The 12,227-nt window shown below is 38.2% G+C and overlaps 1 protein-coding gene across 6 annotated transcripts in view; it reads right to left on the bottom strand.

The window, feature by feature from the left end:
* The window catches only part of MAPKAPK5 (MAPK activated protein kinase 5), a 38,560-nt gene that overhangs the window by 20,575 nt on the left and 5,758 nt on the right, over positions 1-12,227 (bottom strand). For 2 of the 6 annotated variants that reach the window (XM_014858661.3, XM_014858660.3), the window contains exons 2-7: positions 5,992-6,065; positions 5,420-5,495; positions 4,052-4,149; positions 2,426-2,534; positions 865-954; positions 14-109 (exon numbers count right to left, since the gene is read on the bottom strand). In XM_014858661.3, the coding sequence (XP_014714147.1) occupies positions 14-109; positions 865-954; positions 2,426-2,534; positions 4,052-4,149; positions 5,420-5,495; positions 5,992-6,065 (543 nt within the window). The remainder of the gene's footprint in view (positions 1-13; positions 110-864; positions 955-2,425; positions 2,535-4,051; positions 4,150-5,419; positions 5,496-5,991; positions 6,066-12,227) is intronic. The other 4 variants (XM_070516089.1, XM_044775862.2, XM_044775863.2 and 1 more) reach the window with 2 other exon arrangements.

Genomic DNA, 12,227 nt, shown 5'->3' with positions numbered 1-12,227 from the left:
AGCACATGCTTACCTGAGGTGCTACATAATAAGGAGTGAACTGGGGTGTCATCAAGTCACCTTGGTCAATTTTGGCAAATCCAAAGTCACACAACTTCACTGGGGCATCCTGAAATAAAACAAATGGGAGTCATTGCTCCAGAGTTCTCAGTAAACATTAAAGGAAAATCCAGATGCAAGACATGTTACCTTGCACTCTCATGAGTTACTGGCCGAGACCTGAGCCTACGAGTAGCATGTCCTCAGGATTGGAGTCCATGATTCATACTAAGGAATTGTTCTTTGTAATACAGAAGTAAGGAATTTTTACCCACTCATAGTTAGCCTTGTTTTATAACTCGTAAAGGCAGCACTAAAACCAAGAGCTTAGCCAAATGCCCCCCGACTCTATCTATTGGCCCATTATCTCTCATCAGTCCAGGGTGCTGCTTCATTCTTAACATTAGCTTCGTGATAGCCAGAGAAACTTATGTGGTGGACATGGTGCCGAGGGTGAGGCTGGAGAAGAAAACACACCTTATCAAGGTTAATAGCAAATACAACTACTGAGTTTCAAGGTCATGTATAACAGCACATATAATAGCATGTAACCCTTCCCAAAGCCCCTCCAAATAACATCCCAAATTTTAAGTCCTACAAATACATATCAATATCATCCAAAATTATCAATGCCAGGGTATGGTACAATTTCTCTGAGCCTCTAGCAAGGGAACAAGTAGGAAAAGTAAACTGCTTGAAGCACTTTGGTCTAAAGCCTCTTCATGATGGATTCAGAGCACTCTAAAAACATACACACCCACACACCCATTCCTGAACTATATTGAGATCGGCAGCACTAAGATGCAGAAAAGCAAGTCCTCTTACCAAAGAGTTATCCTTGAAGAGCAGGTTTTCAGGCTTGAGGTCTCTATGCGCGATGTTCAACAAGTGACAGTGCTGTAGAGCCAAAGCGATCTGGAAAAGGACAGAATGGAGCAAGCACCTCTTAGAAAAGACAACTCTTTAATGCCTCTGGTTTAGAGAATGCAGGATGTTAAAAAAAAATGATCCTTAATTAAGTCAATTAAGACTGTGGTCAGTTTTCAATTTTAAAGCAGAAATTACATGAGACCTTGTGTACGAAGAAATAGAAATGAACTAAGCTAGTTTAACTGCAATCTGTATTTTGTTAAACAAAAAGAAAAATACAACAGTAAAACAATTCTTTGTCAGAATAAACTGATGGTTAAATCCTGTATGAAATGGGAAAAATGAAATGCTTCCACTTGCATTCATCTGAGGGGTGACAAACACTGCAGAGAAAACACTGTGCCAGGCAGTCTTCAGCAGGCCTGGGCTCCCCACAGGCAGTGGGCACCGACGCCTGGCTCCAGAGAAAACTGCACTCTCCAGGGAGCTCAACTTCAAGCTCTGCCTTTAAGAAAAACGGAAAGCAGCTGACTGGATTTTCCCACTGATATTCCAGGTTGTTCATCCCACTTGTTAAAATGTTGCCTGTTCAGGTGGATTTGAAGGGTTTTTGTTTTATAAGAAGATTATTAGAGCTCATCCTTTAGTCCTAATATTTGTAAGATACAAGTTGTGGTTTTTTAAATTAAATAGAAAGAACAAATTCTACCTGTTCTTCAACTCTCAGTATGGAATTGTCTTGGTATTCCAAATATTAGTTCCTCCCTGCCAGAAAGGAGGCATCAAAAAATGCTTGAGGCTCATGGAAAATTTGGAAGGATTTTCTCTTAAGAATCAATTGGGCTATGCTTCCTGCTTTTCCTTGCCTTTCTTGCCCGGCCTGAAGATAAGCCTTGAAGGTTTAGCTTTTCATCTCCTCAAGAAGTTATTATTTCCAGTTGGATTCCTAGGATTGTTTGTGACATAAATCATGTCTCTAGCAATAAAATGTGATGTCAAAATAGAAAATAACCAGGAATAATCCAGAATTACAAAGACCTATTAAAATACTACAGGATTTTAATAATAATACTATAGAATACTAAAAATCTGATGAAAGAAAGATGACTCATAAGCAAAAAGTATCTTCTACACAATTGTCTTAGAACATATGTTTCTACCATACAATCTTTCTGGTGGTATCAGCAGCATTTTATCTTAAAGTCCAATAACAGTGCTTAGAAGCTATATGTCTAAAATATTTACAGTCTACAAAAGAGTTCAGATTACCTTCCTACCAGAGTTTATTTAAATCTGATAATAGACAATTGACAACCACTTCAGAAGACAGTCGCCCCCCAAAGTATAAAAGGGGTCACACTTCTCCTGTCAAGGCATCTTTTCTGATTACATAACAAAGCAGGCAATGAGAGATCAAATAGAGCTTTTCTTCAAGCTTTCTTTTATTCCCCCCAATGAAATTGTGCTTGTTAACCAACATTGTTGGCAGTTTGATCGGTACCCGGGGTTAACTTGCCTGCTTTGTTACTTGGCTGGCTTGCTTCTCTGTAAAGTGCCGGTGCTGGCTGATTCTGTGAAATAGCTCTCCCCCTTCCATCATCTCCATTACAATTAAGAGTCGAGCCCTGTTTGAAAGCATTTGATTTTGTTAAGTTAAAAAAAAAAAACTGAAACATCAAGTAGCTAACCTATATACCTCATCTACAAAGCGTGTCACTACTTCCTAAGTCTAGTCCTGCCAAGCCCCTCTGAGTTGGAACCCTTGTCACTACCAACAAGACACTAAAGCTAAGGAATACGTCTGACCTAAAACTTTCTAAGAAGCTAAAATGGGAGTAAAAGAATTAGTTTTGAAGACAATGATCCTTTTGAAGATGCTATACTTATTACTAGATCTTGTTAAAGAGTGACTTGTTAAAGGGTGACTAGAACTTGTTAAAGAGGGGGTGATCTTTTAAGTGATATGTTTTGTATATATATTTTAGGGCAGCTAGACTGAAAGTGAATTGAAAACAGAATATGACTTTGTGTAGGACATGAATTTCAAGTCATGTGGCTGGGTGTTGGGCTGTCCTGGTTATTCATTCTCATTGTGTGTGTGTGTGTGTGTGTGTGTGTGTGTGTTTGTGCACGCGTCTCTCTCTCTCCACTCCCCACCCATACTCCGCTAGTATTCCCTGTGAACCAACAGCATGCCCAGCAAGACAGCTGACAGGGTTAGACAGCTACTAAATAAAAGCAAAAATTTTCATGTTGTCTAAAAAAAAATCTAAATTTTATTACCATTCTTTGATATAAATGCTTCCAGCTTCCATCCAAATGCTTTCACCAACAGAGCACAGTTCTAAGAAATAATTATTTGATTTCCCATTTGTTTTTACATATCCATCTTCTTTCTCCACCTGGAAAACTTCTACCCATCGCCTTCAAGTCTTAGCCCCCACATAACTGCTCTGTGAGACATCTCACCTCCCCAGCCTACAATTAGCAGCTCTCCTCCTTTGTAAGCTCAAAATATTTTATGGATGTCTCTCCTTGGTGCCTATCACAATGCTCTGATGATAGATTTACATCTCAGTCCCCTCAACAGAAACCATACCTTATTTAATTTTGAATTCCCTGGAAGAGACTTAAAATGCCACCCAATGGGCTTACCAAACACTTGGCAGCTAAAAGAATAATGTTGGTTTCATCCTTTAAAAGGAACGTCAGACTAAGCAAGTAGGGCTTTTTGCCATATCAACCTCTAAGACATTGCCTAGAATATTTAGTCCCCTTTCACTAATTTGAAATGGAATCTGTCTTAATTCCACATTACATGCTTTTTTTTTAAAAAAAGTGAAAGTAATCACAATAATCAGGGGGCCAAGAGAGTAGGTGGGGTTTAGATGAAACAAGACTGGCAGTGAGTCGATACTGTTGAGGTTGGGCGATGGGTACTTGGGGATTCATTACATACTTCTGGCTGCTTTTACAAATGTCTGAAATTTTCCAAAATAAAAAGTAAAGGACAGAAGAGGGGCAGGGAAGGAGAGAAAGGGGTGGGGAGAGAAAGAGAGGGCACAAGGAGAGGAAGACCCTACTACACCTTGGCCTAAATGTGGAGAGGTGGGCATGTGATGATGACCCCGTGTGGTCTTACCTGGGGCTGGACTCATGAGGAAACTGTACACTGTTAGCAAACACTTCAATAATTTGAACTATATTTGAGTGTGTGGCACACATCATGTGCAGACGTACCTTAAAAAGAGCAGAGGAAATGTTTCTGTACATAGGGGACGCCAACATTTTCTCTCCAAACTTCCCCCAAAAAACTGACCACACTAGGCACAGGGGATAAACTATTACAGTAAAAAAACTTTATCACCTGGAATGATGTAAAAAAAAAAAAGTTTTCATACACAGATTATCTCCTTAATGCTGTTTCCATGAATAAAATCTCACCAAGAAATTTACTTTCTACTGTCCTATCTATTAGCAAATGAAAAATTTCACAAATAATTCATTTTATTTCAGAAATTATTCGTATATCTCTAAGCAAAAGAATTAGTCATTCACTGCACATTACTAACATGTCATCACCACATCCAGATCATTTAACACAAAGGTGTATATATATATTTATGTGTGAGAAAGATTGGCCCTGAGCTAACATCTGTTGCCAATCCTTTTTTTTTTTTTTTTGGTGAGGAAGATTGTCCCTGAGCTAACATCGGTGCCCATCTTCCTCTATTTTGTATGTGGGATGCCACCACAGCATGGCTTGACAAGCAGTGTGTAGGTCTGTGCCAGGATCCAACCTGGCAAACCCCGGGATACCCCAGGCCGCAGAGGTGGAACCTGCAAACTTAATGGCTATGCCACTGGGGGGCCCTGAAGGTCTATTTTTAAAAACTGGAATCAGGGAGCTGGCCCCGTGGCCAAGTGGTTAAGTTTGCATGCTTCACTTCTGTGGCCCAGGGTTTCACCTGTTCAGATCCTGGGTGCAGACATGGCACTGCTCATCAAGCCATGCTGAGGCGGCATCCCACATGCCACAACTAGAAGGACCAACAGCTAAAAATATACAACTATGTACTTGGGGTCTTTGGGGAGAAAAAGGAAAAAAATAAAACCTTTAAAAACTAGAATTTCACATCATCTGAGCCCTCCTGAAGCACACTTTCAAGACACTCTTCACCAGACCATTCTTCGTCCTCTTTTATCTCCACTCTTCTAGGACCTTTTCCAATAAGCAAAAGCTGAAGCAAACCTGAATACTTCAGGGTACAGCAATCACATTGATTGAAAAAGAGCAGGAGGTGGTTGAAGGGAAACAAGATTCTACCAACAGCCTTTGGGACTGCTGGATATGAGACTGCTTTATGATGATAACTTGAAAAGGGAAAAGGGAGAAGTATGGACATAAAATTCTTGGTGCATCTCTGCATTCTCTTCAGGAAGCTGCCTTACTTATTAATTCTTAGGCATTTCAAATATTTGAGCAAGTCAAGGCAATAAAGGACCATACCTCATTTCTTGCTTTTGGACGATCAAAAAGAATTTTCAGTGCAAACCGTTCTTGGGTAGATTTCTTCACACAGACTCTAGATTTGAAGGAAAAATAAAATCAATCAGAAATCATCTATATTACAGTGAAAACTAATTTAACAAATTTGTTCTCTGACATTTGTACTTCTAATCAAGAATATATCCAGGTGCATCAGAACACACTTGCCTCCAGGGCTAGCAGGTGGAGAGGCAGAGAAGCAGCTCACCCACGTTTCACAGGCCTCAGCTCCTGAGCCATGTGAAATCAACAGGAGGCTGGCCAAGAGGAAAATAATGCCTCTGCTGGCTACAGGCAACTCTCACAGTGGCCCCACAGTATCGACATCGTAAATGATTCTATCACAGACCACGCTGACTTGGTCACTTAAATGTATTTCTAAATGGATGAGAAAAAGCCTAACATAAATACCTCCACTTGCTAAATTTAGGCTAGTTTACAAATCTGGCACACCTGATGCTTCTAATTTAAAATGAATTTCAAATGGCCCTTTTCAGAGCAATTTTGTCATAGTTTGCACATGGGTCTCTTACCTAACTGGACCACTAATTCCAGCTCCCAGCTTCTGAGTCCAATTGATATTGTATTCCTCTAAAATGGAGGTTTCCTATTAAAATAAAAAAGGGAGGGGGCAGAGAATAATCCTCCAATTAAAAAGCTGAACAGGAGCCAGTCCCGTAGGCAAGTGGTTAAAGTTCCGCACCCTCTACTTCAGCTGCCCTGGTTTGCGGGTTTGGATCTCAGGCAAGGACCTAGCCCATTTGTCAGCAAGGCTGTGGCAGTGACCGATATACAAAATAGATGAAGACTGGCACAGATGTTAGCTCAGAGCTAATCTTCTTCAAGCAAAAAAAGAGGAAGTGGCAGCAGATGTTAGCTCAGGGCAAATCTTCCTCAGCTAAAAAAAAAAAAAAAAAGCCAAATAATTAAGCAGAGGTGGTACATGAGAAGAATTTATTCCTCAACATCTCATTTTCTGAGACAATCTGATAAGCAGAGCTTTATGTTCTGTAGGGCTTTATAATTAGATATTTTGTCTTAAGTGACTAGGTTAGGGATTGTTTTTTAACAAGAGGGATAGCAAAAACTTAGAATAAAAAGAAATTCTTCAGCTCATCTACAAGGTCCATTTGAGTAAACACTCAATGTGGGGGTTTTATTTGGTTTTTCTTTTTTTTTTGGAGTGTAGGGGGAAGATATTCTTTCAAGATGCTTTATTACTAAATACTTATTTGCTAAAATGATAAAGTGTGTTTTCTAGATTTCAGAAAGACTGGTCTGATATATGCTGCTATGATATAGAGGCCTATATCCTTGAATAAGTTGATCAAATTGTTGGAATAACTGAATAAATTGAGACTTAAAGGTTCAAACAAAATAGTTAATTTATCGAATTTTCAACAGCACCACTTTGAGTACAAAGATATTGTCGCATTCATTGTGTAACTCTATTTTCTATAGTTTTTAATAGCTTTCAATAGTTCCAGATAGAGCCTCTACAGTTTAGTGAAAGTTTTTATGGAATGCCTATCTAGTCATTGTATGTTGAGCTTCTGTTGCCATATGTTTTTAGGCAAGAAACTATATATTTCAATTGTGGTAAGCTAAAATTCATTTTTCAGAGTTCCACAGGTAGAACAGGAAACCACCTGCAGACCTTAAGAAATTAGGCCAAAACTCATGAGACTTTCAAATTGTTTTGTTGCAATGAAAATCTGATAGACCATATTTAGCACTAGAATTCTGATTCCTAGTGTATGAGAACAGGATATTTGTCCATGTAACACACACTCACTGAGCAGTTACTATATGCCAGACAACAGACTAAGTTCAGAGAGAAAAACAGAGCTTCTGCCCAATGAATATGCAAGTGTATAAAACAAACTTAGTACTCATCTCCACACCTTTCTGCTGCCCAGTTCTTGATAAAGGTTCTCATCATATAGTAAGTGCTCAATAACTGTGGAATGAATGACTAGAAAGGTGGACTAAAGCCGATGATGGAGTGATACTGATATTGACTTGGGAGAGACCAGCAAGATCATCACACAAACTCACTTCTGAAAAACTGTCCATCGGAGTTAAGGAGCTTGTCAAGGTTACACAGTGAGTTACAAGCACTAACGAGACTAGAACCCATGGCTTTGGCCTCCTCTCCAGCACCATTGCAGCTATCAAGGGCAGCTGCCCAGGTTCTGGCATTGAAGATTAGGGACGAATCTTGCCCAATCGGGGAGGTCCCCAGGCTCTGTCTCCACTCACCACCTCCTAAACAGAACTCAAACCTACTCATTTAACCTGTCTACCTCCTTCATGTTTCCACTGCATGGCCTGTTGGATTTAGAAGTGTCTGAGAAGATGGAGAGGAATACAGGATTGGGAAAGAGGGAGTTGGAGCATAATCTAAGCTTCATGATAGAGGAAAATCATTTGCCAAAGCCCTCCTCTCCTCAACTCTAATGAAAACATACTCTCATAGAAGACTCAATGGAAAACAGAGATTTGTTCTATGGAATTATTTGTTATAATCATATCAAAGGACTGTTCATATGCTCAGTTCCTGAGATGTGAAAATAACCTCAGACCAAATTCTTCACTGTACTGGTGCTTATTAAGATGGTAATCTACCTGATAGACAGCCAAGACAGTTCGACTTGTAGAGGCTCTGACTGGAGTTTTGACACCTGGCTTTGCAGAAGGTGAGAGAAGTACTAACAGACCTCTCCACAGCCCTGATTTCTGAACCCCATTTTTCCTACACCTCTTGTCCTCTTTCTCAGTTGTAATTCCTGCACCTTTGTTGATGGCACTATAAACACTAACCAGTGCTAAGGCTTCACTAAGCCCAGCTGGGCAAAAGAAGTAACACTCTCACATTGTTGACTCTTCTACGTGTAGATGGCATGTTTTCTCACATATTTTAATGACAAAGGAGAAGGTAGGAAGGCATGGGTCAATTAAAACACTTACTAGAGGAAATTATGAACCACTTCAAAGGCATCAATGACACACACATTGACTGGGTTCTGCTAAAGAAATATACACATTGCCTTAAATTAATAAGGATATAGACACATGGAATGAATTCTTGAGAATCCTTCTAAAGCAGGGAGCCACAAGTTACAACCTACAGGCAAATCTATCCATTGCCTATTTTTGTAAATAATAATACTAACAAAATAATAAGTAAATAAAATAAATATATTTATAATATAAAAATAATATAGCAAAAAATTTACTGTATTAGAAAGATCCAACTATATGCTGTCTATAAGAGACATACTTTAGATTCAAAGATGCAAACAAGTTAAAAATAAAAGGATTTCAACATATAGTTGTGGGAAAACTAGATATCCACATACATGCAAGAGAATGAAGTGGAACCCTTACTTAACACCATATACAAAAATTGACTCAAAATGGACCAAAGACCTAAATGTAAGACCTAAAACAATAAAACTCTTAGAAGAAAACATAGGGCAAGAGTTTCACAACATTGGATTTGACAATGATTTCTTGGATATGACACCAAAGGCACAGGCAACAAAAGAAAAAATAGACAAAATGGACTTTCCATGAAAATTTTAAAATTTTGTGCAACACTGTGAAAAGGCAGAATGGGAGGAAATATTTGCAAATCATATACCTGATAAGGGATTAATATCCAGAGTATATAGAGAACTCCTAAAACTCAACAACAAAACCCCCAATCAACCCAATTAAAAAAATGGACAAAGGACTCGAATAAACATTTCTCCAAAGACAAATCAATGGCCAATAAGCACATGAAAAGATGCTCAGCATCACTAATCATGAAGAAAATGTAAATCAAAACTCCAATGGGATACCATCTCACACCCATTAGGATGGCTACTATCAAGAAAACAGAAAATAACAAGTGTTGGAGAGGATGTAGAGAAATTGGAACCCTGTGCACTGTTGGTGGGAACGTACAGCCGTCGTGGAATATAGCATGGTGCTTCCTCAAAAACATTAAAAATAGAATTACTATATGATCCAGCAATTCCACTTCTGGGTATACACCCCAAAAGAACTGAAAGAGGGTCTTGAAGAGATATTTGTACAACCACGTTCACAGCAGCAATATTCACAATAGCTAAAACATGACAGACGAATGGATGAGCAAAATCTGGTGTATACATGCAACAGAATATTTATTATTCAGCCTTAAAAAGGGAGGAAATGCTACAATATGGATGAACCTTGAAAACATTATGCTAAGTGAAATAAGCCAGTTACAAAAAGACAGGTACCATATGATTCCACTTATTTGAGGTACTTACAGTAGTCAAAATCATAGAGACAGAAAGTAGAATTGTGGATACTAGGGGCTGGGGGGAAGGAGGCAATGAGGAGTACTGCTTAATGGGTACAGAGTTTCAGTGTTACAAAATGAAAAGAGTTATAGAGATGGATGGTTGGTGATGGTAGCACAACATTATGAATATATTTAATAGCACTGAACTATACACTTAAAAATGGTTAAGATGGGGGGCTGGCCCCGTGGCCGAGTGGTTAAGTTCGCGCGCTCCGCTGCAGGCGGCCCAGTGTTTCGTTGGTTCGAATCCTGGGCGCGGACATAGCACTGCTCATCAAACCACGCTGATGCAGCATCCCACATGCCACAACTAGAAGGACCCACAACGAAGAATATACAACTATGTACTGGGGGGCTTTGGGGAAAAAAAGAAAAAAATAAAACCTTAAAAAAAAAATGGTTAAGATGGTAAATTTTATGTTATATGTATTTTAGTACAATAAATAAAAAGAAAAAAAATAAGAGAATGGAAAAAGATATACCACGAGTAAACGTAAGAGAGCTGGAGTAGCTACACTGACAACAGACATAGACTTTAAAAGATGTTAACAGAGAGAGGCACTTTTTATAATGCTAAAAAGGTCAATTCGTCAGGAAGATATGATCATTATAAACCTATATTGCTTCCACCTAGCAAGAGTCCAAAAATACGTGAAGTAAAAATTGACAAAATTTAAGAGGAAAATAGACAATTCAAAAATAATAGTTGTACCTTTCAGTACCCCCACGCTCAAGAGAAAGAAAAACTAGACAGAAAATCACTAAGGATATAGGAGACAACACTTTCAACCAACCTCACCTAAATGACATCTATAAAACGCTCCATCCAACAATGGGGGAGTATACATTTTTCCCAAGCACACATAGAATATTCTCCAGAACAAACCATATGCTAGATCATAAGTCTCAAAAAATTTTTAAAAATTATATAAAGTTTTCTAACCACAATGGAATTAAGCTATAAAGCAACACGAGGAAATTGACAAATATTTAGAAAGTAAGTAACACCCCTCTAAATAACCAATGGGCCAAAGAAGAAATAACAAGAGAAATTAAAAAATATTTTGATCTGAATGAAAATGAAAACACAATACGCCAAAATTTAGGAGATGTAGCTAAAGCAGTGTTTGGATAGAAATTTATAGCTATAAAAGCCTACACAAGAAAGGAAGATCACAAATCAATAACCTAAGCTTCTACCTTTAAAAACTAAAGAAAGAGGAAGTGGTGTACCCACAACATGACTAACAAAAATGTACAACTGAAATTTCACAAGCTTGTAATCCATCATAACATTAATAAAAAAAAAAAAAAACTAAAGAAAGAACAAACTACACCCAAAGCAAGCAGAAAAAGAATTAATAAAAACTAGTGCAGAATCAGTAAAATAGAAAACAGAAAATAGAGAAAAATCAATGAAAACCAAAAGTTGATTCTTTGAAAGCTCAACTGAGAAAGAGAAAAAATACAAATTATTAATCTTAGAAATGAAAGAAGTGACATCACAATTGACCTTAGAGGAATCAAAGCACTGAGTATAAGGGAATGCCATAAACAACTTTCTGCCAACAAATTAGGCTACTGGATGATACGGACAAATGCCTAGAAAGACATAAATTACCAAAACTGACTCAAGAAGAAATAGAAAATCTGAACAGATCTATAACAAGTAAAGAAACTGAGTTGATAAACGAAAATCTTCCCACAAAGCAAAGTCTAGGCCCACATGGCTTCTGCAGTGAATTCTACCAAATATTTAAAGCAGAGTTTCTCAACCTCAGCATCAGTGACATTTTGAACCAGTCAGTTCTTTGTTGTAAGGTTGTCCTGTGCTTTGGTAAGATGTTCAGCCGCATTCCTGTCCTATACCCACTAGATGCCAGAAACATCCTCTACCAGTATTGACAACCAAAAATTTCTCCAAACACTGCCAAATGTCTCATGAGAGGCGAAAATCACTACCTACTGAGAACGATTGATTTAACAAAATAATACCAATCCTCTACAAGTTCTTCCAGGAAACAGAAGAGGGTATACTTCCCAACTCATTCTATAAAGCCAGTAGTACCATTATACCAAAGCTAGACAAGGGCATCACAAGAAAACTACAGACCTATATCACTCATGAATACTGATGCAAAATCCTTAACAAAATTATTAGCAAACTGAATACAGAAACATATAAGAATGATTTTACATCAGATTAAGTGCGGCTTATAACAAGAACGCAAGATTGGTTTACTATCTGAGAATCAATTAACTATACAGACGGTCCCCAACTTACCATGGTTCAACTTAAGACTTTTCAACTTTACAATGGTGCAAAAACAATATGCATTCAGTAGAAACCATACTTCAAATTTTGAATTTTGATCTTTTCCTAGGCTAGTGATATGCGGTACAATACTCTCTTGTGATGCTGGGCAGCAG

Source organism: Equus asinus, chromosome 8 (genome assembly GCF_041296235.1).
Source record: "Equus asinus isolate D_3611 breed Donkey chromosome 8, EquAss-T2T_v2, whole genome shotgun sequence".
Lineage (NCBI taxonomy): Eukaryota > Metazoa > Chordata > Mammalia > Perissodactyla > Equidae > Equus > Equus asinus.
This window is presented reverse-complemented; position numbering and strand designations above follow the sequence as displayed.